The sequence below is a fragment of the Eleutherodactylus coqui genome, chromosome 8 (genome assembly GCF_035609145.1).
Source record: "Eleutherodactylus coqui strain aEleCoq1 chromosome 8, aEleCoq1.hap1, whole genome shotgun sequence".
In the NCBI taxonomy this organism is placed as follows: Eukaryota; Metazoa; Chordata; class Amphibia; order Anura; family Eleutherodactylidae; genus Eleutherodactylus; species Eleutherodactylus coqui.
The window spans coordinates 177,114,579-177,142,559 of NC_089844.1; the positions used below are offsets into that span (position 1 = coordinate 177,114,579).

The following is a 27,981-nucleotide window of genomic DNA, read 5'->3' on the forward strand; positions in this document are numbered from 1 at the left end:
CCTTGAATACAAGTTGTGATACGGGTGGGCATGAAGGCTCAAGTACCCTATTGTACCGTCTCTAGTTTGGATACAAGATGTGATACGGGCAGGCATAGTGGCTCCAGTACCCTGTTGTACCACCTCTAGCTTGTATACAAGATGTGATACGGGGGTCACGGATGCTCTAGTACCCTGTTTTACCACCTCTAGCTTGGATGCAAGATGTGATATCGTTGAGCATGGAGGCTCCAGTACCCTGTTGTACCTCCTCTAACTTCCACTGGTCCCAACACCTCCTAACAGTCTGGTCTGAACGGCCCAGTGGGGGACAATTTGTCCATACGACCATCCAGCTTCTCATATTCCAATAATGCGCCCCCTCTCGCATATATTGTATTTCAGCCGCACTTCAGTAGCGGTGAGCAATTCCAGCGACCTCATTGGTTGTTGGGTACACCCCCCCCCCCCCTGGAGATGTGCACGATTGCTACTTCACGAGACCCGCGGTGGGGTTAGGGTTTAGGGTTTGGGTTTAGGGTTGGGGTTAGTTGCCGACCCTCCTACGGCCCTGCTGCTGCTTATTTAACGGGCCGGCCACTCGTGCACATCTCCAAAGGGGGGAGTGTACCCAACAACCAATCAGGTCGCTGGAATCGCTCACCGCTACTGAAGTGCGGCTGAAATACCAAATATGCCCCCCTCTCAGACTCTGGTAACGGAGTGAAATTGCTTCTCTGGGTCGTAGAGGCGTCTAGTGGTCAACAAGCTCTACACAAGCGGAAGAAGAGATCACTACATACAGGGAGCCTCCGAGAGCCTCTTATAGGCCAAGGGGGGAACTACTTTTAGCACCTCCGGTGAAAAGACCGTTCATCTAATCACTACAACTCTCATCATTACAGATCTGCTGAGATGGAACTGCATGTCGGGTTCTGAAGCAAAATGACAACTTTGTCTAGGGAATACATGTCAAACACAAGACCCAAACCCAGCCCACTACCTCATTTTTATGTGGCCCACCAACCGTGCAGCATTCCACTCACACAGACAGCAGCTCTAGTCCAGCGTCCCATAGGGTGATCCCAGACGCGAGACTTACATTGAGGAGTGGGGAGGGTAAGATGCTGGCTTGTCATGGCGACATTTACCACGCTCCCTCCCGGAGGGACGCACATGGCCCCGGCCAAGGGCAGCGCTGGGCCTCTTCCGGACACCCTGACATGGGGATGCCCAATAAACTGGGAGACAGGGATTGTAGTTGTCACGGGTGACACCACCGTTCCGATCTCCCCACTTCGGCATGAACATCGGCAGGGAAATAAATGAGCCACAGTCAGGAGTATAGTACCTCAGGCCCCCGGGAACGGTCAGGGCCTGGAAGAACGTTTAGTGGTAAAATAAACTTTAGCAATACAAGGCACAGATGACAGTTTGGAAAGTGCAGGAATTAGATCAGTTAGAGTACCTCCACACGGCCGACCCAGACTTCAGGACGATTGAGTGTGAGCAATGACTGTAGAGTACCTCCGCCGGGCGGTGCCAGATGTCAGGACGTGCGGGCATGAAACAATTATAGATTAGTACCTCTGCACTAGGCCTTGGGAAAACGCTCTTGCTTTCTGCTCACTCCATCATAGAAACACCCACTCCGGGAAACCTCTTCTCCTCTTCCATTCTTCACTACACGAGGGTTAAAGGTACCCCCATGTAGCTGGCACTCTTCATTAGGAACCCAGAAGACATGGACCCTTTCCCGCTCTCATGCACTCCCATTTATAGCCTCTCATACCATGTGACGGCATAGAACTGTTACATCTACAGGCAGACATTAACCTCTCACATGCTGCAGCTGTGCAATACACATACTAGAATGACAAGACAGATTAGCACAGAGCACCAACACGAGACATGACATGTATGACATTTATGGAGGGGACCAGGATGATGTAATGACCTCCCCCCGCTGTGCGAGTACTAACAAGAGACACACGATTAGAGCCCAGATGTGGTTGCTGCACTCATAGAATAATTCCCCTCAGGACGTGTGTTGCCTGTGAAGATTTACCTCATGTAATGGATGCCTACATTGAGGACGGCTCTCAAAGAAATAAACTGTTTTAGTTTACCGTTCATTTCTGCCTCCTGCACTACAAGTACCACACTAACACCATCGCCCAGGGAAAGGATTACCCAAAGCCGGCTGGGTGCTGGCATCACGAACTTATGTGTTACCATCATCCCCTACTCGATCACGAGTAGCGATCATCATTTAAAGTCTTTTGCCTAATATTGTGTTGGCCGCTGCCGTTTGGGGAATAGCAGGGCCACCGCCATCACCACCCCCCATTCTGTTGCGCCACAGATGCAGTGCGGATGCTGAGGGAAGAGGTCAACGGTCGCGGAAGAGACTGCTGTCGCAGGACTGGAGCTGCAGGGTGGCGGAGTGGAATGCCTGTAGGTATGCTGGCTGCAGCCAATAGGGATGTCGCTGTTATTACTAGACCCACCATGGGGGACACTATTATTATTAGGGCCACCAACATAGGGGACACATATTACTGGGGCCACTGTGAGGGACCCTATTATTACTTGGGTCATTACAGGGGGTTCTTTACTTCTGAGTCCATTATGGGGGTCACTATGGAGGACCCTAATACTACTGGGGTCATGATTACTATACTGTCTTGCAATTACAATTGGCCCTTTGAGGGTAACTGTAAGGGCTCCTTTCCACTGATGAGGTAATCGCACATTTTCAGTGTGATGCTCAGTGCGCGCTCGCAGGAAAGTCCCACACATGTTGTTCTATGACAACCTTTCCACTAGCGGTGTTTAATGGCAAGCTGCGATGCGAGGATTACAAATCGCAGCAGGAGGATTGTTTCAGCATTTTGCATTTTGCATTTTTCTATCGCCTATACAGTGCAATGGCAAAACAGATTCTCGCAACGCAAAAGCTTGCGATTTTACAGCGTTGCAATGCGATTTTAACATTGCGATTTTTCTCGCAGCGATATTACTATCGCCAGTGGAGCCCTTAGGGTGACTGCCCACTAGCGTTTTTTTTTTCTGCTGCGAATTTGCTACTATTTTTTCTTCCAATTGTCAATGGGACTTTCTAATGATAAAAAAGCTAAGTTGCGTTGCGTCGCGATGCGGTTTTTCCATTAGGAAGTCCCATTGACAATTGGAAGAAAAAATAGCAGCAAATTAGCAGCAGAAAAAAAACGCTGGTGGATAGTCACCCTAGGGCGAGCACCCACTGGCGTTTTTTTACCTGCGTTTTGCGTTTTTCCTGCACAGGCATAGAGATAACATGTGTTCCTGTCCACTGGCGTTTTTTTTGCGTTGCGTTTGCGTTTTTAACATAGGAACTGTCAGTTGCATATGTGTCCTTATTTTTCTCCTAATGCACCCATGAAAGTCAATGGAAATTAATGGAAAAGCCGCGAAAACGCCGCGAAAAACGCGCGGAAAAATCGCGGGAAACGCTGCGAAAACGCAAACGCCAGTGGGTGCTCGCCCTAAGGCTGATGTGGCCCTAGATAGAACCCCTGTCCTAGTGACTTGGCTTTGTGACAGAGTGTAGGTACAGATGTTTCAGAAGTGGGTGTGCCCAGTCTCTTCTGTACAGGTGCATAATCAGGATGCAGCAAAGCTGGGTGTGTCCTCCCAGGGGGTTCTATCTCCTGTACAAGCATATAATCAGGATGTAGCAGAGCTGGGTGTACCCCCAGGAGGCGCTCTCTGCTGTACAAGGGTATAAGCAAGATGCAGCAGAGCTGTGTGCGCCCCCCAGGAGGCGCTCTCTTCTGTACAGGGGGATAATCAGGATGTAGCAGAGCTGGGTGTCTTCCCCCAGGAGGCGCTCTCTTCTGTACAGGGGGATAATCAGGATGTAGCAGAGCTGTGTGCGCCCCCCAGGAGGCGCTCTCTTCTGTACAGGGGAATAATCAGGATGTAGAAGAGCTGGGTGTGTCCCCAGGGGGCGCCTTCTTCTGTACAGGGGTATAATCAGGATGTAGAAGAGCTGGGTGTGACCCCAGGGGGCGCTCTCTTCTGTACAGGGGTATAATTAGGATGTAGCAGAGCTGGGTGTGACCCCCAGGGGGCGCTCTCTTCTGTACAGGGGTATAATCAGGATGTAGCAGAGCTGGTTGTGACCCCCAGGGGGCGCTCTCTTTTGTACAGGGGTATAATCAGGATGTAGCAGAGCTGGGACCCCCAGGGGGCGCTCTCTTCTCTACAGGGGTATAATCAGGATGTAGCAGAGCTGGGTGTGACCCCCAGGGGGCGCTCTCTCCTGTGCAGGGGTGTTATCAGGATGAAGCAGATTTATATCCAAAGTCCTAAAATGTAACAAGTCCTCTCGGGGCAGGAAGAAAGTCCCAACAACCCTGACTGCCATGCTTCTTACATACAGTATATTTCGGGGGGCTATACCTTGTATTCTCCCTCGCCGGAGCCTCCGGTAGTGATCCCCTTCTGGCTGGATATAACAAGCAGAGCTGTCATAGTGAAAGTGAAAGGCGAGGAGAAGCCGGAGGAGGGGGAGGTCACACCCGGAACAATAAAGTGTACTGTCCTACAGTTAGCCTCTCCCTAGCCTAAAGTGGCTGATAACTGAGAGTAGCAGATTGTATTAACATCTCCTACAGTCAGCCTCTCCCAGTCTGAGATGTCTGATAACAGAGAGTAATAGATTATATTCACCTCTCCCAGGGTCAGCCTCTCCCCAGCCTGAAGTGGATGATAGCAGAGAGTCATACTGTGTGTTCACCTCTCCTACAATTAGCCTCTCCCAGTCTGAGATAGCTGATAACAGAGTGTAATAGAGTGTATTCACCTCTCTCCTACAGTCAGCCTTTCCCCAGCCTGAAGTGGCTGATAACAGAAAATAATAGAGTGTATTCACCTATCCTACAGTCAGCTTCTCCCCAGCCTGAGATGGCTGATAGCAGAAAGTAATGTAGTGTATTTACATCTCCTACAGTCAGCCTCTGAGATAGCTGATACCAGAGTAATAAATTGTATTCACCTCTCCTACATTCAGCATCTGAGATGGCTGATGACAGAGAGTAATAGATTGTATTTACCTATGCTACAGTCAGCCTCTCGCCAGCCTGACGTGACTAATAACAGAAAGTAATGGATTGCATCTACATCTTCTACAGTCAGCCTCTCCCCAGTGTGAGATGGCTGACAACAGAAAGTGATAAATTGCATTCACCACTCCTATAGATGGCCTATCCCCATTCTGAAGTGGCTAATAACAGAGTGCAAAAAGAAGCAGGGCGCCCCCTTGCGTTAGAGGTGGGATAGGAAAAAAATACAGCATAGGAATACTAACCTGCTTGAGGTGCAGTGCTGACTAACTGTATCCCTGCTGTGAGTACTCAATGTACTATGTATACTTCATGTACTGTGTATGCAGGTGTGATGCCACCCTAAGTCTGGATATATGTGGTGTATAGTAATATGGACCATATCACTATATGTGCAGCTAGTATAAGTTATACATCTCCTATATATAGTGATATGGAGCATGCTGATCTTCAGAGGAACCGAGGAATACAATAAGTATACACATAGAGGAGCGTTAGATTCTCCTCAGGCTGCATGTACCAATGTCTCTCTGCAGAATGTGCCACCCCTCCCACTCTCCTCACTTTTTACCCTTAAAGTTAATGCCCTTTTTTTAATTCAAATTTACCCCCAGACTAGAGGTTGCTGACCCTTCTTAGCTTTAGGCCGCTTCCACATGGTCGACAACGATATTGCTGCAAAATAAATCACAGCAATATAGCATATGTGTGCTGTACGATATCGGTGCGTTTTCTTGCGGCGATATTGTGACTTTTTAGCACCAAGTGCAAGGATTTTCATGGGGAGGGGGGCTTAAAATATAAGCTCTACCCTGAAACTAACCACGTTTTCTTGTGATGTGATGCAACCGAAAGGAAGACACCATAGAGAAACATGGCCTAACAAAAAAAAATTGCAAATCGCTGCTGTATAGAGCATGGCACAATTTTGTAGTCCCACAATGTCTCAAGCTACAAACATTGCTCATGTGGAAGAACCCATAAGAGAGCATGGGCTCTACATACATTCAATTTGTAGCACTGCCGCATTGCGAAAAAGTTGTGTGATAAGGTTGCTCGTGTGGAAGCGATCTTAAAGGCATGCTCCATCCCTGCAGTCCATGGCTGCATCCTTGTGTACTCTACAGACTTTCAGTATATGCACAAATAGAGGCGAGCGAGATTCTCCTCAGAGTGCACACCTAGAGGCGAGCGAGATTCTCCTCAGAGTGCACACCTAGAGGCGAGCGAGATTCTCCTCAGGGTGCACACCTAGAGGCGAGCGAGATTCTCCTCAGGGTGCACACCTAGAGGCGAGCGAGATTCTCCTCAGGGTGCACACCTAGAGGCGAGCGAGATTCTCCTCAGGGTGCACACCTAGAGGCGAGCGAGATTCTCCTCAGGGTGCACACCTAGAGGCGAGCGAGATTCTCCTCAGGGTGCACACCTAGAGGCGAGCTAGATTCTCCTCAGGGTGCACACCTAGAGGCGAGCTAGATTCTCCTCAGGGTGCACACCTAGAGGCGAGCTAGATTCTCCTCAGGGTGCACACCTAGAGGCGAGCTAGATTCTCCTCAGGGTGCACACCTAGAGGCGAGCTAGATTCTCCTCAGGGTGCACACCTAGAGGCGAGCTAGATTCTCCTCAGGGTGCACACCTAGAGGCGAGCTAGATTCTCCTCAGGGTGCACACCTAGAGGCGAGCTAGATTCTCCTCAGGGTGCACACCTAGAGGCGAGCTAGATTCTCCTCAGGGTGCACACCTAGAGGCGAGCTAGATTCTCCTCAGGGTGCACACCGAGAGGCGAGCTAGATTCTCCTCAGGGTGCACACCGAGAGGCGAGCTAGATTCTCCTCAGGGTGCACACCTAGAGGCGAGCTAGATTCTCCTCAGGGTGCACACCTAGAGGCGAGCTAGATTCTCCTCAGGGTGCACACCTAGAGGCGAGCTAGATTCTCCTCAGGGTGCACACCTAGAGGCGAGCTAGATTCTCCTCAGGGTGCACACCTAGAGGCGAGCTAGATTCTCCTCAGGGTGCACACCTAGAGGCGAGCTAGATTCTCCTCAGGGTGCACACCTAGAGGCGAGCTAGATTCTCCTCAGGGTGCACACCGAGAGGCGAGCTAGATTCTCCTCAGGGTGCACACCGAGAGGCGAGCTAGATTCTCCTCAGGGTGCACACCTAGAGGCGAGCTAGATTCTCCTCAGGGTGCACACCTAGAGGCGAGCTAGATTCTCCTCAGGGTGCACACCTAGAGGCGAGCTAGATTCTCCTCAGGGTGCACACCTAGAGGCGAGCTAGATTCTCCTCAGGGTGCACACCTAGAGGCGAGCTAGATTCTCCTCAGGGTGCACACCTAGAGGCGAGCTAGATTCTCCTCAGGGTGCACACCTAGAGGCGAGCTAGATTCTCCTCAGGGTGCACACCTAGAGGCGAGCTAGATTCTCCTCAGGGTGCACACCTAGAGGCGAGCTAGATTCTCCTCAGGGTGCACACCTAGAGGCGAGCTAGATTCTCCTCTGGGTGCTCACCTAGAGGCGAGCTAGATTCTCCTCTGGGTGCACACCTAGAGGCGAGCTAGATTCTCCTCTGGGTGCACACCTAGAGGCGAGATAGATTCTCCTCAGGGTGCACACCTAGAGGCGAGATAGATTCTCCTCAGTACACAAATCATTTCCCTAGGCTTTATGGTTTCTGCTAAAAGAACTCTCATGTTTTGTGGATTTTTGTAACCTTTTTCAGATGTAGAATTGAATATTGACGTTGTGGCCCCTTTACATTTCCCATTTATGACCTAAGGACTGGTCATGTCAGATTCCATGTTTGTGCGGTACAATTTCATGAATGTGTAACATTGGGAAGTTAGAGAATTAGTGGCCAGTGAGTCAGGGCTGGTATATGAGAATTGTGCGCTTCTCACTCGTCGTTCACTTTTAGCCGGCATAACAATCATGGTTGGCTCGGTCACTTGTCACTCAGTGTACACAAAGGAACAAGAACACAGAAGAAGTGAAGGATTCTCAGCGATGAATCTTCCTGTCTTAAGAGGCGCGGATAATGTTCTTTCACTCTGGAAAATGAGAATCGTTCAATGTAAAAAGGAGTATAAGTTCTCCAGTCTCTTACTTCTGAGCCGCAGTGGGGCGTGGAGCCCAGCCTGACACCGATTAGTGGGCAGCGGGGCGTGGAGCCCAGCCTGACACCGATTAGTGGGCAGCAGGGAGTGGAGCCCAGCCTGACACCGATTAGTGGGCAGCGGGGCGTGGAGCCCAGCCTGACACCGATTAGTGGGCAGCGGGGCGTGGAGCCCAGCCTGACACCAATTAGTGGCAGCGGGGCGTGGAGCCCAGCCTGACACTGATTGGTAGGCAGCGGGGTGTGGAGCCCAGCCTGACACCGATTAGTGGGCAGCGGGGCGTGGAGCCCAGCCTGACACCGATTAGTGGGCAGCGGGGCGTGGAGCCCAGCCTGACACCGATTAGTGGGCAGCGGGGCGTGGAGCCCAGCCTGACACCGATTAGTGGGCAGCGGGGCGTGGAGCCCAGCCTGACACCGATTAGTGGGCAGCGGGGCGTGGAGCCCAGCCTGACACCGATTAGTGGGCAGCGGGGCGTGGAGCCCAGCCTGACACCGATTAGTGGGCAGCGGGGCGTGGAGCCCAGCCTGACACCGATTAGTGGGCAGCACCTCCTTCTGAGAGACCATGTAGAACTAAAGCTCCTCTTACACTGAGCGCTCCTCAACAATCCCCGTCTGCCCGAGCGATCACGCTGGTGACATCATCGCCTGCTCATCCACCATTAGACAGGCGGATCCTGGTTGGGAATCGGACACTTCTCGTTCAGCGCTTCACATTCCTATGTGAGCGAGAAGTGTTTTAATGTAACGAGACAAGCTGAAACTGGCCGCCAAACGACAAGCGCACGATTCTCATTCGTCGGCTCACGTTTAAACTGAACGATTATCAGTCACTGTTGCTCCTTTGAACACTAGTCATTCCATCTAAACGCACCTCAGATTCAGAGCACTTATTTCCAGCGTCCGTTCACCCTGATGTCTCCCATCATTCTCCGCTGGGGACTACAGGCTCATTCACATGACCGTATTTTCGCATGCGATGTATGACACGTGATATGCGGTGACTGGAGTCAATGACAGTATATGGATTTACATTGATCCGTTCACATTAGCATGTAGATATGTGCATTAAAAAACGCAGCAGGCTCTATTTCTTCGTGTATCACACAGCGAGAGCCCTATTCTTCTCTATGGGCAAAATATTACATATAGGCGCCATTATATACTCCACTCCACTAAGAGACAGAGCAGGAAATTAAAAGAAAAGAAAAGACAGAGGTCACACTGACCGCGTGCGTGAGATACGCAATCATGCGCTCGTTACCATACGTGGTGATGGCCATCCGATCGCCGTCTCCCGCAGCCCTGTGAATGTGGTGGGTTGTCTTCATCCTCAGCAGTTCTGGACATCTTTCTCTGCGCTGGTGGGTCCTGAACATGTTCTCCTGCTCTCTGCGGGGGTCTTCACCTTACTGATGGTTTCTTTACACTGAAGGGGGGGGGGGGGGGTTGACCCAAATTGACCCCCGTCTTTGTGGTGTTGACACCCATTTTCCACCCCCTGGTGTTTTCGGCTGTGGAGGGTCGTTATCTCACAGATGCTCCTGGAGGTGATTTTCTATGTTTTTGTGCCATTTCTCTTTAGTAAATACTTATAATAAGTTACTCGGCGCTGAGTTGGTTCATGAAATAAACCTGAATATAATTCACGCCCCAAACATAATAATAATAATAATCATCATCATGTTTTTTTCTGCATTTTTTTGCAAAAAGAGAAAGCGAGGTAAATGAATTAGGTACTGCCACCAACACGAAGTACAGAAGCCTCAGCGCTGTGGGGCCACAACTAGAGAATAAGTGCAAAAAGGAAAAATGTATTTCCACTTCCAAGGTTGGCCTGGTGCTGCAAGGGTTAATCTCAAAGCAGATCACATGGCATGACGAGAGCCAGCAGGAAGTCCAAGAGGGCCAGAGGTCACAGTCAGCCTCATACAAAGTTACACAGTAAAAAAAAAGCAACCACAACAACCCGGACTCCAGAGCGAAGAATGGCAGCAGCTGGAGATCAGGAGCAAGTGAGGAGCTGCAGGGAGAGACGAACCGGGAATGGGAGAGGCTGCAGGTGGGAGAGGTACAGGGAGTACGAGGGGCTGCAGGTGGGAGAGGTACAGGGAGTACGAGGGGCTGCAGGTGGAGGGGTACAGGGAGTACGAGGGGCTGCAGGGGGAGAGGTACAGGGAGTACGAGGGGCTGCAGGTGGAGAGGTACAGGGAGTACGAGGGGCTGCAGGTGGAGAGGTACAGGGAGTACGAGGGGCTGCAGGTGGAGAGGTACAGGGAGTACGAGGGGCTGCAGGGGGGAGAGGTACAGGGAGTACGAGGGGCTGCAGGGGGAGAGGTACACGGAGTACGAGAGGCTGCAGGGGGAGAGGTACAGGGAGTACGAGGGGCTGCAGGGGGAGAGGTACAGGGAGTACGAGGGGCTGCAGGGGGAGAGGTACAGGGAGTACGAGGGGCTGCAGGGGGAGAGGTACAGGGAGTACGAGAGGCTGCAGGGGGAAGAGGTACAGGGAGTACGAGGGGCTGCAGGGGGGAGAGGAACAGGGAGTATGAGGGGCTGCAGGGGGGAGAGGTACAGGGAGTACGAGGGGCTGCAGGGGGGAGAGGTACAGGGAGTACGAGGGGCTGCAGGGGGGAGAGGTACAGGGAGTACGAGGGGCTGCAGGGGGGAGAGGTACAGGGAGTACGAGGGGCTGCAGGGGGGAGAGGTACAGGGAGTACGAGGGGCTGCAGGGGGGAGAGGTACAGGGAGTACGAGGGGCTGCAGGGGGGAGAGGTACAGGGAGTACGAGGGGCTGCAGGGGGGAGAGGTACAGGGAGTACGAGGGGCTGCAGGGGGGAGAGGTACAGGGAGTACGAGGGGCTGCAGGCGGGAGAGGTACAGGGAGTACGAGGGGCTGCAGGGGGGAGAGGTACAGGGAGTACGAGGGGCTGCAGGCGGGAGAGGTACAGGGAGTACGAGGGGCTGCAGGGAGGAGAGGTACAGGGAGTACGAGGGGCTGCAGGGGGGAGAGGTACAGGGAGTACGAGGGGCTGCAGGTGGGAGAGGTACAGGGGGTACGAGAGGCTGCAGGTGGGAGAGGTACACGCGGTACGAGAGGCTGCAGGTGGGAGACGTGCAGAGGGTACGAGGGGCTGCAGGTGGGAGATGTACAGGGGGTACGAGGGGCTGCAGGGGGGAGAGGTACAGGGGGTACGAGGGGATGCAGGGGGGAGAGGTACAGGGAGTACGAGGGGATGCAGGGGGGAGAGGTACAGGGAGTACGAGGGGCTGCAGGGGGGAGAGGTACAGGGAGTACGAGGGGCTGCAGGGGGAGAGGTACAGGGAGTACGAGGGGCTGCAGGGGGGAGAGGTACAGGGAGTACGAGGGGCTGCCGGTGGGAGAGGTACAGAGAGTACGAGGGGCTGCCGGTGGGAGAGGTACAGAGAGTACGAGGGGCTGCCGGTGGGAGAGGTACAGAGAGTACGAGGGGCTGCCGGTGGGAGAGGTACAGAGAGTACGAGGGGCTGCCGGTGGGAGAGGTACAGAGAGTACGAGGGGCTGCCGGTGGGAGAGGTACAGAGAGTACGAGGGGCTGCCGGGGGGAGATGTACAGAGAGTACGAGGGGCTGCCGGGGGGAGATGTACAGAGAGTACCAGGGGCTGCCGGGGGGAGATGTACAGAGAGTACCAGGGGCTGCCGGGGGGAGATGTACAGAGAGTACCAGGGGCTGCCGGGGGGAGATGTACAGAGAGTACCAGGGGCTGCCGGGGGGAGATGTACAGAGAGTACCAGGGGCTGCCGGGGGGACATGACATGTCCCCCGCCCCCATGGCTCTCTGGACATGGCGCGTCTCCCTCTGTGGTCCACTGGACGTGAGGTGTACAGAGAGTACAAGGGGCTGCCCGTGGGAGATGTACAGAGAGTACAAGGGGCTGCCCGTGGGAGATGTACAGAGAGTACAAGGGGCTGCCCGTGGGAGATGTACAGAGAGTACAAGGGGCTGCCCGTGGGAGATATACAGAGAGTACAAGGGGCTGCCCGTGGGAGATGTACATTGAGTACAAGGGGCTGCCCGTGGGAGATGTACAGAGAGTACAAGGGGCTGCCCGTGGGAGATGTACAGAGAGTACAAGGGGCTGCCCGTGGGAGATGTACAGAGAGTACAAGGGGCTGCCGGAGGGAGATGTACAGAGAGTACAAGGGGCTGCCGGAGGGAGATGTACAGAGAGTACAAGGGGCTGCCGGAGGGAGATGTACAGAGAGTACAAGGGGCTGCCGGAGGGAGATGTACAGAGAGTACCAGGGGCTGCCGGAGGGAGATGTACAGAGAGTACCAGGGGCTGCCGGAGGGAGATGTACAGAGAGTACCAGGGGCTGCCGGAGGGAGATGTACAGAGAGTACCAGGGGCTGCCGGAGGGAGATGTACAGAGAGTACCAGGGGCTGCCGGAGGGAGATGTACAGAGAGTACCAGGGGCTGCCGGAGGGAGATGTACAGAGAGTACCAGGGGCTGCCGGAGGGAGATGTACAGAGATTACCAGGGGCTGCCGGAGGGAGATGTACAGAGAGTTCCAGGGGCTGCCGGAGGGAGATGTACAGAGAGTACCAGGGGCTGCCGGAGGGAGATGTACAGAGAGTACCAGGGGCTGCCGGAGGGAGATGTACAGAGAGTACCAGGGGCTGCCGGAGGGAGATGTACAGAGAGTACCAGGGGCTGCCGGAGGGAGATGTACAGAGAGTACCAGGGGCTGCCGGAGGGAGATGTACAGAGAGTACCAGGGGCTGCCGGAGGGAGATGTACAGAGAGTACCAGGGGCTGCCGGAGGGAGATGTACAGAGAGTACCAGGGGCTGCCGGAGGGAGATGTACAGAGAGTACCAGGGGCTGCCGGAGGGAGATGTACAGAGAGTACCAGGGGCTGCCGGAGGGAGATGTACAGAGAGTACCAGGGGCTGCCGGAGGGAGATGTACAGAGAGTACCAGGGGCTGCCGGAGGGAGATGTACAGAGAGTACAAGGGGCTGCCGGAGGGAGTTGTACAGAGAGTACAAGGGGCTGCCGGAGGGAGATGTACGAGAGGCTGCAGGGGGAAAATGTACACCACTGGACATGGTGTGTGCTCCCTATTGGCCCTAAGCACGCCTTCTTCTTTGATTTGCCCCCTGGGCATGACCTGTCTTCCCTACAGGTTGTGACCTGGAGGTTGTGTTGGGGGACTCCCTCCTGTAACGCTCTCTTTCCTCTCGCACTCCCCAGGTGGTGTCTCTATCAGGCAAGGTGTGCCTAGTAACTGGAGCCAGCTCTGGGATCGGTGCCGGTACTGCGTTGCTTTTTGCCCGTCTGGGGGCCCGTTTGGCCCTCAATGGAAGAAATGAAGAGAACTTAAAGGAGACGGCTCGGCGCTGTGAGGAGTTCTGTGACCAGAAGGTGGCGTTACTACTTTTATCAAATATTTTATAGCATTTTTGTCCAAGATGGTAGAACAGCTGTAGTATAAAGTACAGGGTTTATAGTCCCCAATATAAATGCAGGTAGTGAAATGAGATGACACGGGGTTATGTCTCCCCGTACGCTGAGAACTGGGTCCAGTATATATTGGCGGCCGTTAGATTGGGTCAAACAATGCAGGTATATTCCTCTCTACATTGGATGCGTGGACATGACTACAAGAACAAGCCCAGCGATGGCCGGATGTACGTCCCGTCCTCCTGTATGTGTGCATCGAGTCCTACTAGACCATGAAAGCCACCCTATATAAATTCTGGAGACAGGATAGGTAAGGTCCAAGGAGAAGAAACAGAAAAGGAGGGGGGAAGCAAAGAAGGTGAGAACTGAAGATACGGTCAGGGATAATTACCAACAAGATGGCTCAGTCACGCTACTACATGTAAATGGATGCCGTAGGTCGGCTATGCATGGATGAGAAAATCATGCAAGATTTGTGCGATGCGAGACACACCCATCTCGCACAAACATGAGCGAGGTTTACCCACGTGGCACCGCAACGCGATGCAGGAAACAAATCGGGACACGTTCTATTTCCCTGCGTAATCTTGCATCACAGCCCCATTGTTTACAATGGTGCTGGCCGCAGCGTCGCACCATGTGCTCGGTGAGGGCTCCCACTGAAACACTGCAATCCTTTTGGAATATCCCTGATATCCGAAGTGATGCGAGGCTGTTTTGACATATGTCCCCATATCGTGATTCACGGCCCCATATCGTGATTCACGGCCCCATATCGTGATTCACGGCCCCATATCGTGATTCACGGCCCCATATCGTGATTCACGGCCCCATATCGTGCTTGCCCATATGAAGTTAGCCTAAGGCTGCTTTCACATGCCAGAGAAAATCGGTTGAGATTTGTACGTTGCGAGGCGCACAAATCTTGCGTGAATATGATCCCTATTCTTTTGAATGGAGTCATACACATGAGTGTTTTTTTTTTTTCTCACTGTGGGGGAAAAAATTGTCGTATGTCCTCTCTTTGGTCCTACCTGGAAAGCATCGCCCATTGTTTTCAACGGGGCTGGCAAAGCATCGCACGGCATGCAAGGGTCAGAAACGCTATCTTTTCTCCCTTAGGGCGAGCACCTAGACGGCATGCAAGGGGCAGACGAGTGCGATGCGTTGCAAGCTTTTTCTATTGTAAACAATGGGAAGCACTCCGCGATCCTCTGCCACAGCTTTTAGGATCACTGCGTCTCTGAAGTGATACTAGGTGTTTTTAACACAATAGCGCCTCGCATCTGTGGGGACATCGCATATTGGCGAGCGTGATATCAGCCCAATACCACACTCGCCTGTGTGAAATTAGCCTAAAATGAGGAAGTAATAAAAGACTATGCTCAATATCAAGTCTTCTTTGATAACCAATAGTGGCTTTCCTTTGATAACCAATAGCGGCTTTCCTTTGATGACCAATAGCGGCTTTCCTTTGATGACCAATAGCGGCTTTCCTTTGATGACCAATAGCGGCTTTCCTTTGATGACCAATAGCGGCTTTCCTTTGATGACCAATAGCGGCTTTCCTTTGATGACCAATAGCGGCTTTCCTTTGATGACCAATAGCGGCTTTCCTTTGATGACCAATAGCGGCTTTCCTTTGATGACCAATAGCGGCTTTCCTTTGATGACCAATAGCGGCTTTCCTTTGATGACCAATAGCGGCTTTCCTTTGATGACCAATAGCGGCTTTCCTTTGATGACCAATAGCGGCTTTCCTTTGATGACCAATAGCGGCTTTCCTTTGATGACCAATAGCGGCTTTCCTTTGATGACCAATAGCGGCTTTCCTTTGATGACCAATAGCGGCTTTCCTTTGATGACCAATAGCGGCTTTCCTTTGATAACAAATAGCGGCTTTCCTTTGATAACAAATAGCAGTTTTCCTTTGGTACCCCATAGCGCCTCTCCTTTGATACCCCATAGCGCGTCCCCTTTGATACCCCATAGCGCGTCCCCTTTGATACCCCATAGCGCGTCCCCTTTGGTACCCCATAGCGCGTCCCCTTTGGTACCCCATAGCGCGTCCCCTTTGGTACCCCATAGCGCGTCCCCTTTGGCACCCCATAGCGCGTCCCCTTTGGCACCCCATAGCGCCTCTCCTTTGGCACCCCATAGCGCCTCTCCTTTGGCACCCAATGGTTGTTTCATTGGAGAAGGAAATTAACATGTATATCCTGAAAAAAAGCCATTTACCCAGTGGTGGCCAAACCTTCCCAATTGGCCTTATCTGTTAGCCATAAAATGTTCCATCAAGCAGTTGTGTTGGACAATTAGGAACATCTCAGTCAATGATGGGACATCGGGGATCTCCATTTTCGGGCTAAAGACATTCTAGTTGCCATTAACACTTGGGACATAATAAATAGGTTGGGGTGGGGGGCTATGGCCAATTATTAGAGGGCCACACCTGGACTCCAGTAAATGTTAGTGCGTCGAATCGAGCATAGTGATGGGTATACTTGTTCCCATAGTGGCTTAAGAAGATTACATAACCACCAGTGCGCCAATTTCTTTATGGCATCTCCAGCACATCATATATGAGGAGTAAGATTGTAGTCGGGGCAGCGAGTGACAAATATCGTAATTGAAGGTAGTTATCAAATTCTTTGTGTGGTAATTGAAGTGAGTCATGTAATTGTGTGAAAGACTTCATGGTTGGTCCCTCGAACAAATCTTCCATCTTGGAGATGCCTCCGGCACGCAGACGTCCAGGCTTATATCTAGGATTGATAGCTGGATCACCTCTACGGGTATTTTAAGTGTTCGAAAAGGGAAGAAGGAAGGGAGGATAGTGTGTCGGATCCTGTTGGGAAGGCGGACGTGGGACACTTTATAGTCGATCTAGGGACCCATAAGAGGTTTATAAGTTCAGAGTAGTCGGTCACATTGGATCCAATCTTTGGAGGGATCATCTAGCCACCAGCTTTTTAGTAGATTGAGTAATAATGTGTAATAGTAGTTTTTTTATACAGGGACGACCCAGGCCTCCCTGGGAGGGGTGGGGGTATAATACTTTGTGGTTGCTTCAAATGTAACACCTTAGCAGACATTGTATTGGATTCCGGATGGTGTTGGGTTTGGCCACAGGAAGGTTACAGAATAGATATAGGGCTTTGGGGAGCAATAACATTTTCACCATGGCATTACGGCCTACCCACGAGACCTACAGGGCAGGGTAGTTTTTGATATCTTTTTCCAAAAGCATTATAAAAGCTAGTAGGTCCCATTTGGCTAATGATACCCAAATAGGGGGCCCGACTGTTTGACCATTTATAGGGGTACAGAGGCTGTAGCTTTGCTCGCAGGGTTTCGGGGATTCTAGAGATTGAGAAGAGTTGATTTTATAATAGCAACATTTTTCAATAATTACTGACCTTGTTCTGCCAGAAGGGGCACTGTGTCAGAAGATGAAGCACAACCTGGTTATAATACTTGTAAATGTCTGACCCCTGCGAGAGTTAAGGGGTAGTGGCTTGTAAATGAGTAGGGGCAGGACTTATTTTAACATTTCACACTTTTTTTTCCCCTTTCTCTATTTTTCTCTGATATCTCACCCTGGGGGGCGCTGTTGCATTGTTGTCTATAGGAAACCTGTGCTGTATATGTGTGACCCCCTGCGAGAGTAAAGCAGTAGTGTCTCGTATAAGAGTAGGGGCGGGGCTTAGCACTTTGCATCCTTTGCATTTTTCTCTGATATCTCACTCTGGGGGGCGCTGTTGCATTGTTGCCTATAGGAATCCTTTGGTGCTGGTGTAGTGGTGAGATGTGGTACTACAAGTGTATAACTCTCCCCTCTCCCACAGCCTCTGCTGGTTCCTGGAGACCTGACGGATGAGGCGGTGCTTCGGGGGATGGTGGAGCAGACGGTGGCGCACTTTGGCCAGCTGGACGTGCTGGTGAATAATGGAGCGATACTGGCCATGGGGGGTATTGAGGACACGACTCTGCAGGACTATGACCGAGTAATGAACGTAAACGTCCGGTGAGAAAAGACGCTTAGATGCTCCATCGTGAGCGACGCTGGTCACATGACCATGCTGGTGGCAGATCCATCAAAAGACAGACACCAGTGGCGCCAGATGGAGCCTGCTGACTATAACGGCCTCCATCAGGTTTCCATCATGGTGTCCGTCCTTCTCCTGTGCTATTCTTTGGTATCTGTCATGACATCCCTGGACTGAGTCTCCTATATAGTCTTATATAGGGTGGCGGTTCTGGGCACGCTGAGTGTCATGGCCGCCCGTCTGTCACAGACATATATAAGGGGCAGCGGAGGGTTCTGGAATGGCGATTTCTGCAGATCTCCTTTTCTTCAGGATGTGGGTGTAACGGTGAAATAACTCCCCCTCTGCCCCCAGGTCCCTGCTGCTCCTCACTCAGCTGGCGGTCCCGCATCTCATCAAGACCAAGGGGAACATTGTGAACGTCTCCAGTGTCGCCGGACTGAGATCGGTGAGCGCTGATGGATCCTCCCAGGCTCCGCCCCTCTGGCCAGATCAGAACAGGAGAAAGGATCCTCAGCAGTAGTGAAATAAGGGTTTTTAATGAATTGTGACTGCAGCTTTGGGTGTGACTGGAGTATAAGATGAGATGAAATGGCAGAACAGTCATTGCAGCTCTGAATGTGACTGGAGTTTAAGACCTAATGTAGCAACAGAGCTGTGACTGAAGTATACAATAAGTTGAAGCCGCAGAGCTGTGACTGCAGCTCTGGATGTGACTGGAATATACGACAAGATGAAGTATCGGAACAGTGACAGCAGCTCTAGAGGTGACTACAATTTAAGATAAGATGTAACAATATAATCGTGACTGCAGCTCTGGGTGTGATTGGAGTATAATACACAATGTAACTGCAGAGCTGTGACTGGAGAGACAGCTACACACTCCATCATAGAGCGCTGTTGGTCATGTGACAGCTGACCATCTTGGCGGCAGATCCATCAAATAACCTCAGTGGCCCTGATGGAACATATTGACTATAATGGGCTCCATCCGGTTTCCATCATGATGGCCCTTCTATTACTGCTCTAGAGGTGACTGGAGTATAAAGCAAGATGGAACGTCAGAATAGTGAGTGCAGCTCTAGAGGTGACTGGAGCATAAGACATGATGAAACGGCAGAATAGTGAATGCAGCTATAGAGGTGACTGGAGTATAAGACATGATGAAATGACAGAATAGTGAGTGCAGCTCTAGCAGTGACTGGAGCATAAGACAAGATGGAACGTCAGAATAGTGACTGCAGCTCTAGCAGTGACTGGAGTATAAGACATGATGAAACGGCAGAATAGTGACTGCAGCTCTAGCAGTGACTGGAGTATAAGACAAGATAAAACGGCAGAATAGTGACTGCAGCTCTAGAGTTTACTGCAGCATAAGACATCCCAAGTACAGCCACTATATATCGCACAGCGGCATGACCTCCCTGTGATGTCTTCCTCCTCCGGCCCCCTCCCACCAGTCATTGGATCCTCTTGTCTTGCAGTTCCCGGGGGCCGTCGTCTACTGTATGTCCAAGGCTGCGGTTGACCAGTTGACCAGATGTGCGGCTCTGGGTGAGTAACTTCCTGTAATCCATAGATACACCTACTGGTTGATACCAGCTGGCACTAGCACTTGTGGTGATAAAATGTTTAGTCCATCCATTGCTGGATGGATTCACTGATTCTCTCGGTCATTAGTTGTTCTCTCGGGATCCATCATGTAATAATAAATGACCGATCATATGACCGGCAGTAAATATTGGTGTCTGCATGTGGGGTGAGTCTCTGGGAGGCGGTGCTAGTCGTGTGGAGTTTGCCTGTGAAAGGCGACATCCGCAACAGTCTTAAAGGGGTTGTCCCGAGGCAAAAGTGACTTTTTTTTTCTGCCCAGTCCCCCTTCTAAATCAAACATTACAATGTACACGTGTAAAGAAGGTTTAAAGAAGGTTTCTACTCGCCATTCTAGCATTTCAGCAACTTATAAAACTTCTTCCAAAGATGGCCGCCGGTCCTTTCCCAGGGATGCACCGCGGTTTTCTCCCATGGTGCACCGCGGGTCTTTTCCCATGGTGCACCGTGGATGTCTTGCGTTCCACTGCCGATTACAGCTACCTAATTGGCTGGAATCGGCACACGTGATGGGGCGGAGCTACACGATGACGCGTAGAAGGGGGCGGGGCCAGAACGCCGCTCGTGCCCGGACCGACCAGAAGGGGGAAGACCCTTCTGCGCAAGCGCGTCTAATCGGGCGATTAGATGCTGAAATTAGACGGCACCATGGAGACGGGGACGCTAGCAACGGAGCAGGTAAGTGAATAACTTCTGTATGGCTCATAATTAATGCACAATGTACATTACAAAGTACATTAATATGGCCATACAGAAGTGTATAACCCCACTTGCTGCCGCGAGACAACCCCTTTAAGTCCGACCTCGATGGAGTCCCGTGAGTCAGCTGCGGGCGGCTGGACACCATTGCCAGTGCTTATTGTGTGCCGTCGGAGGAATAAGGATGATGCGCGGGTCACAAGAGGGCAACCGCCAAGCCACGCCCACTTTTTAAGACTGTCCACAGTAAAAAAAAAAAAAAAAAAGAAAACCCTTAATTAGTCGTTTGACAGGGTGTATTTCAGTCCCGTTTGGTCTCCATGCCGTTGCTTATGACCTGTATCATATGTTATCTGCTGCTCCTAATAATCCCTCTCTCTACGCAGATCTAGCGAGTAAACAAGTCCGAGTGAACGCCGTCTGGTGAGTAGAAACATCACATGTCCTACATACTGGTCTGAAGTCTAGATGTGACTGCAGCTCTGGATGTGACTACAGAATGAGACATGATGTCATGGCAGAATTGTGACTGCAGTGCAGCGCCAAAGGAGCGGGCCCACAGCTGAGGAGACAGCGGGGTAGATTGAGGCTTTGTCATGGGGCTCTCTTATCTCCTCCCCTAAGGGTAGCATGGGACCCAACAACATTACTGCTGGGGGAGTTTCACAGGGTAACCCAATATGCGGTTTACCCTTGGTCCTTTTTGCCATTCGTGATGCCAACGTTCCATCATCTGTGGTGAATCCAATGTAGGTAATAAAGTAGTCCACACAGGAATAACGTTATGAGCAAAACCGGGAACGGTCGGTAGAGCTCCTTCACTTGCAGAAAAAAAACTATGTACAGTCCAAACTTTACATATGCCAGCAGGGTAACGGTGCAAACACAGAAGTGGTGCAACAGGGAGGATTCAGAGGATGACAGACCAGTCCACAGTCCTAGTTATCTGTAGGGTTCTGTTCCCGGCCACTCTCCTCTCTACCGGTACACACATCTGGAAAAGGCACTGAGCACTGCATGGTGGCTCCTCTCACTCAGTGCTTAGGTGTAACACTGGCACATCCTGGGTAGGCTGGTTCCAGGCAAAGCAGCAGGGAATCGCTCAGCTTCTTCCATTTTGTCCACACGCAGATCAATCTGTGTCTGTGGGGTTCACTCACTTGCAGACTAGGCTTTCTCTTTTGCTTGCAAGACTAACTTGCAGACTGACTTGTACTCTCCAACTCCTGCAAGAAAACTAACTTGCACTCACCTTGCAAAAACATATATGAAACATGATCACATAACACACAACAAGATATATTTTCCAGACATAACCCAGACGTTAACCCATTCAGTGCTGCAGAGGTGCAATACCCATCAAATTCATGCACATAGAAGACACTGACAATACATCGGCACTCGACAAACACTTTCCGCTTATGGAGGGGCCCCGTTAACTCTAGGCCATTACAGCAGCTCTGGAAGTAAATCTAGAACGAGACATAAAGGCAGAGTTCGGACTGCAGGTCTGGGAGTGGGTGGAGAATAAATTATGACATGATAGAACAGTTGTGACTATTAGCTTTGGGTGTGAGTGGAGAATGATGTGTATTGCCCAGCTGCAGCACTGAAAGAGTTAGCTGTCTGGTATGTAAACTGACTGTCTGGAAAATGTATCCGTTTGTTTGTCATGTGACCTTGTGAGATATATGTACTTGCAAGGTGTGTGCAAGGGGCTGTTGTTTTGTTCTGGGTTCTAAGAGAGTTCTAAGGAAGGAAGGAGACAAGGCAGCTGTCTGTGGGCACCTTCAGCCCACAGATACAGGAGATGGAGGAGGCCGAGAGGTCGTGCAGCGTGGAGTAGCCAATAAGTGTGGACCAATAGAGAAAGAGAGAGAAATAAGAGTGTACCCCGGGCCAGGGCCTACAGATAACTTGGACTGTGGGTTCTCCTGCATTCTCGTGAATTCTCCCTGTTGCACCACTAAGCCAGTTGCTGCTAAGTTGTAATCTGTTGAAGTAAAGCGACCAGTCGTCCATCCGTTTTCGAAGGCTGTGTCTTAAAGAGTACCCATGTGTGTGTGGATGTACTCCACCGACGAGGAATTCCCCCATCGAAGCTGCGTGACAGAGGATTTACTTTAACAGAAGGAATCCCCGCGGTAGAAGAAACGGTGGCGTCATGAGTGACAAAAGGACTAAGGTATTTCCCCAAGTGCCCCCCCTTCCCCTGTTTAAGCAGACCGGCCCTCGGGCCTTGGACGTGTCACCGGTTACCCTCCGAGTGGGAGACGGAAGAGCCACCGTGACAAGACCCAAAAATCTATCCCGCTGTGGCCCGCTCCTTGGTAACTGGAACTGCAGCTCTGGGCGTGACTATAGAATTAGACATGATGTCATAGCAGAATTGTGACTGCAGCTCTGGGTGTGACTATAGAATGGGACATGATGTCATAGCAGAAATGTGACTACAGCTCTGGGTATGACTGGAGAATAAAACATGATATAATAATAGGGGTGTAACCGGAAACAAGCTATTTCTTGCGGCAGACCCGTTTAGCCACAGCGGTGCTGACCAGTGACGAAGGGGGTGCAACGGCTGGTCTCACTCTGCGTCTTCTTTTTGAGTGGCGGAGTTCAGATGCAGCAAACGTTTCTGCTGTCGTTCTGGGGAGGTCAGCAGTCACCCCCCCTCTTCCCTTGTTACATGTCAGGGGGGGCTCTCCATTGCAGAAATCGCCACACCAGACCGGCAGCGTGTGACTGGAGTCAGGCGCTGGCACCGCCATTCTGTTACAATATCCTGTCTTGTTATTGGCCGTCTGCTCTGCCTCGTCACTGATTGCATGTTGTGTCTTTCAGCCCGGGAACCATTATGACGAAGTTGCACCAACGCGCTGGCCTGGACGAGGCACAGTACACTCAGGTAGGCAATATCGCCTATTTCACCTGATTTTTGGCTGTTTTGGTATTTTCTTATGATTATCCTTTTCTCGGTGCAGTTCCTGCAGCACAGCAAGAGCACCCACCCTCTGGGGCGGCCAGGCACCGTGGAGGAAGTGGCCCGGACAATTGCCTTCCTGGCTTCTGATGCTGCATCTTTTATCACTGGGGTAACCATGCCAATAGACGGAGGACGTCATGCCATGTGCCCGAGATAACACTGTGTACAATTATCAATAAACATGGAAGAAAAACATGTCCGTGGATTTCGTGAAACCATTTTGAACTTTACTGTAACTGGTTCTGCATATTCAGGTTACAACAATCTAATGCAGCATGACATGAATTACAACACAGCCGTAGATGAATGATCATTTGCTAATCATGCCTTTAGAGGTGATTGCTTTAGCAGAGTTATTGAAGATATAGCCTGTAATGTTCTTGGGAGGATGTCTCCTCTGTGGTGGGTGACAGGGCTAGCTTTGCTAACAGATATTGATTCAACTCTTTACATGCACTGTCCAATTTATATTAACCTCTGCTGTTCGGCTCCATTCACATTTCATTACAATATTCACTTGGTACTCACAATTCCGTTCTGTCACGCAGTACCTGGAAGGACGCATGCATGGACAATTCATAAGTGTGGTAGCTGACTAGCACTGTTTCTACCGGAGGCTAGATTACAGAATACGCAGAGGTGTCCTTGTACAACGTATTCTCTTCATATTTAACTCCAACTCCGTCCCTCTTCCTCAGAGCTAGTGACTCAGTAATTCCCTTCACAATGTGGACTGGCCCAAACAAAAGAAAATGAGCATTGCCCACATGGCAGGGTGGATCAAGACTCCAGTGACTCTCTCAGACTCTTTTCTGAGCTGACAGGCTGCTTCTTCTCCTCTTTTCCTCTCTATCCCCAACACTGAACTTTGCTGTTTTGCCCCTCCCCCATTCCCAAGGACCCCTTGCAAAAACTGATACAATTCAGTTGTGCAAGAGCTGATACACTCTGCAAAATCTGCTGAGGGTCTGCTTGATAATCAAAATCACATCTCATCTGTACACTTTTAACCCTTATATCCCTGCACATTCTGAACTGTTGCAAGGTTCTGCAGGTTTAAAACAGTGCAATGCAAATTGCATATAATATACATTATTATGCATGTGGAAAATATGCTTTATGCAACCACATAACAACTTTGCACTGGGGTGTAACATGGACTCTGGTTGGGGGACACTACACGCTGCTTCGGTGTAACCAGGCAACGGGCGCTCCAATCACAGGCCTCCATACTCCTGTCACCTCACGGCTTAACAGCCTACCAGGTTCTTTGGTTTATCCGTGCTGCTGTCCTATCAGGGCTGAATCTGCCGGCAGCCAATGAAAATGAACTGGTCGCCAGGCAGATTATTAATAGCTCAGTTGTAGGGCAGGTTAAGTAGTGGTTAACCCCTGCTTGCCCTTCAGAAATTAAATGCCAACAAATAATGTCAAAGGCACTTTTGTAGGACCCATTTATGGGCCACTACACAATTAGAATATAATCACCATACCTATGAAGAACTATATGGTACCTGGAAGGGCCGAAGCCCTCATGTAGTCCACAAGTTGCTTAAATGCGTTTGTGTGTGGGTCGGGGTTGATAAGCCACACCAAATTCCCCAGATTTTGTAAAATTTATCTGTGTACTTTTTATTTTTATATACTATTTTTTCATATTAGAGATCGTTGACTAGATTACACCATTGGGGAGCGTCGGGGGTCTCCTATCCCTCCCGCACAATGCCACAGCCCTCCAGGCCAGAAACAGCACCTCACTAAGAAAAATGCAGATATGGAATTGCCACTGCTCTTCATCCAGTATACCCAGTAAACATTCAGCGGGGTTTGGTGGACATGGCACCCCAATAGGTGTCCCAGGAAATCTGTAACCTCTGTCCAGAAGGAGTACGCCATCGGACAGCTCCACATCAAATTGTTAAAGTTAGTGTTGACAGCGATGACATTTCGTATTAGGAGCTCTATTCTCCTAAAGAGTCTGCTCTTGATGTACAATGTGTAGTTGGATCATTTTGTTGTTAGCTGCTAGTGAGACCGAAGTGTAGGAGGACATTGCAGAACTCCACTCCTCTTCAGAGAGTGAAGGGGATTAATTCTCGCCATTTGTCAAAGACCCCCAGCTCTATGTATGAGATTTAACTTAGCATTAAGAAAGTTGTGAAGATGTATAAGGTTTCCTTTGTTTTGTCATTAGCATTACATGTATAACCTTAGTTGTGATGCATGCGTTCCCTTACTTATACAACACTTCTGTGTGAATGGGTGTGAACGCTTCTTTGCTTTTCTCATTAGGCTGGCCACCTAATGCTTTATCTATCCCTATCTTTTCCTGGGAACCATGTACTACAGCTAAGGGAAATGTTCTGAGTAAAATGTATTATGTTTGTACTTACCTGCACTCATGGAGCTGCAGCGGGGTGTCTGCTCTGAGGATATAGAGGCAGACCAGCAGCCAATGAATGACTTTATAGGACTCCTGAAAAGGATTGTGGGAGGATTCACTGCTATAAAGGCTCACCTGAGCAATTAGTGTGGAGGTCAGTGCAGTGCTTTTGTTGGTTGTGCCAGGACTGTGTGAGGAACATGTCTATGGACTTTTCTGTTTGCCATGTAAAGATGGACTGCTTTAAATAAACGCCTATATGCTTTGGAAGAATCGGGTCTATGGCTCCTTGAATTACCCAGTCTCACAGAAGTGCCAAAGAAGGACATCACTACATTATGGGCAACTTCAATTTCAAAGTCGGCAGCCAGCCAGAAGCAACCATCACGGGGAGATTTGGGATTGGGGAAAGAAATGCAGCCGGTGATCACCAGGTACAGTTCTGCTAAGATAATCGGCTCAGGATAGCAAACACATGGTTTATGCAACCAAAACTCCGACTGCACACATGGACATCTCCCAATGGCCTCCATCAAAATCAGATCGATTACATCCTGTGTAATCATTGTTGGGGAAGTTCAGTCATTGCAATAAAAACCTTTCCTGGCGCCGACTGCGGCACTGATCATGGACTGCTTGCAGCTAAGATCAAGATCCAATTCCATAGCATTAAGAAAGGGGATCCATTGAGAAAATTCAACAATCTAAAATCCCCCAATCATACACTATTCAGGTAGAAAACAGATTTGAACTGCTTGACACATCAGAAAGCATCCAGAGGAAATATGGTGCGATATACAGTCTACAGTTATGGAAACAGCCAGTAAGTATCTCGCCTCTAAGAAGCAGGAAAAACAACACTATTGGTTGTCCAAGTAAACCCTCGGAATAGCTGATAAAAGAAGAGCAGTAAAGGCAGCCGGCAACAAAGACAAAGTTCGCCAACTAAATGCTGATTTTCAGCGAGCAGCAAGGAACGATAAGGAAATCGACTGGAATGAGCATTGCAAACAACTCGAAGCAGAAGCCATAAAAGGCCATATGCGAGGTCTATTCTCACAGGGCAAGATGGCCCGAAAACTTTTCATGGCACATAACAGCACAGTCAAAGGCAAAAATGGGAAGGAACTGAATGACCAACAGAGTATCAAGGATAGGTGGAGGGAATACTCAGAGGAACTATATGCCTACAACCACATAGCAGGACCATTACAGGAGGTGGAGCCTGTGGACTTGGAGCCTCCATTATGGAGTCAGAAGTGGTTATGGCAATGAAACAACTAGCCAAGAATATAGCACCAGGCATAGACAACATACCAGCATACGTATTGCTGCCAGTACCAGTGAAAACCATCACAGCATTGTGCCAGGCAGTATGGGCATCCACACAATGGCCACAGGACTGGAAAAGATCTATCTTCATCCCTCTACCAAAGAAAGGTGACTCCCAGAATTGTGCCAACTACCAACAATAGCCCTCATGCCGCATGCAAGCAAGATCCTTTTCAAAATTATACAGGAAAGACTGAGATCGGTAGTTGAAGCGGCGCTCCCTGATGCGCAGGCAGGATTCCGGCGAGCAATTTAAAACCTGCAATTCACCATGGAAAATGCTTGAGAATACCAAAGAACATCTACATGTGCTTCATCGACTACATGAACGCCTTTGACTGCGTCAACCATAACAAGCTATGGCGCCCCTTACAAGAGCTAGGCGTATTGGCACATCCAGTCAAGCTGATAAAATCACTTTTTGCCAGTCAAGAAGCCACTGTAAGAACACAGTATGGGAACACAAATTGGTTTGGGATTGGCAAAGGCGTCCGACAGGGCTGCATCCCCTCACCCACCTTGTTGAACCTATATGCAGAAGTGATCATATGGAAAATGAACCTAGATGAATTGGAAATCAGGGTAAAAATAGGTGGAAGAAACATCAACAATCTCCGTTTTGTGGATGACACAACTCTGCAGAAACAGAAGCCGGTCTGAAGCAGCTGATATGGAAGATTAAAACTGAAAGTGAAAAAATGGGCCTTTACCTGAATTTAAAGACAAATTATGACAACTGCAAAAAATGGCCAAATTAAAATCAAAATCAACAACCAGGTCATAGAATGCATGCGAGACTTCATCTTTCTTGGCTCAAAAATTGACCAGGCTGGAGACTCTATGCCATAGGATAGCATTGGGCGAAGCACGATGCTAAACATGGACAAAATCTGAAAAAGTAGGGATATCGGTATAGCAACTAAATGCAGGATAGTGAAAACCACCATTTACCCCATAGTCTTATATGGATGTGAAAGCTGGACTGCAAAAAAAGCCGATAGGAGGATTTATGCGTTTGAGTTGTGGTGCTGGCGAAAGCTGCTGTGCATGCCCTGGACGGCGGGAGTAACACAGAAGTCCTGAATCATATAAGACCCGATTTATCACTGGAGAGAAAGATGACTGGACCCAGGCTGGAGGAGGACAAGATGACCGGGCTCACAGGGGACAAGATGATGGGGCTCAGGCTCACAGAGGACAAGATGATGGGGCTCACAGAGGACAAGATGATGGGGCTCAGGCTCACAGAGGACAAGATGATGGGGC

The 27,981-nt window shown here is 50.3% G+C and overlaps 2 protein-coding genes across 6 annotated transcripts in view; one reads left to right on the plus strand and one right to left on the minus strand.

Annotated features, from left to right (window-relative positions):
* The window catches only part of LOC136577238 (uncharacterized), a 22,097-nt gene extending 17,346 nt beyond the window's left edge, over window positions 1-4,751 (minus strand). For 2 of the 4 annotated variants that reach the window (XM_066577052.1, XM_066577047.1), the window contains exon 1: window positions 4,426-4,537. The gene's annotated coding sequence lies outside the window, so the exon portion shown is untranslated. Of the gene's footprint in view, window positions 1-1,566; window positions 1,741-4,425; window positions 4,538-4,695 lie in introns of those variants that run through there. The other 2 variants (XM_066577049.1, XM_066577048.1) reach the window with 2 other exon arrangements.
* LOC136577240 (3-oxoacyl-[acyl-carrier-protein] reductase FabG-like) lies at window positions 2,271-23,195 on the plus strand. Of its 2 annotated transcripts, none has more exons than XM_066577055.1 (8): window positions 2,271-2,436; window positions 13,446-13,616; window positions 17,504-17,682; window positions 18,059-18,152; window positions 19,189-19,258; window positions 20,401-20,437; window positions 22,859-22,922; window positions 22,999-23,195. In XM_066577055.1, the coding sequence occupies exons 1-8, from the start codon at window positions 2,356-2,358 to the stop codon at window positions 23,155-23,157; spliced, it is 855 nt and encodes a 284-aa protein (XP_066433152.1). In that variant the 5' UTR covers window positions 2,271-2,355; the 3' UTR covers window positions 23,158-23,195. The 2 variants fall into 2 exon arrangements, with proteins under 2 accessions (XP_066433152.1, XP_066433153.1); XM_066577056.1 differs by lacking the exon at window positions 2,271-2,436 and adding an exon at window positions 10,120-10,220.
* The last annotated feature ends 4,786 nt before the right edge of the window (window positions 23,196-27,981 follow it).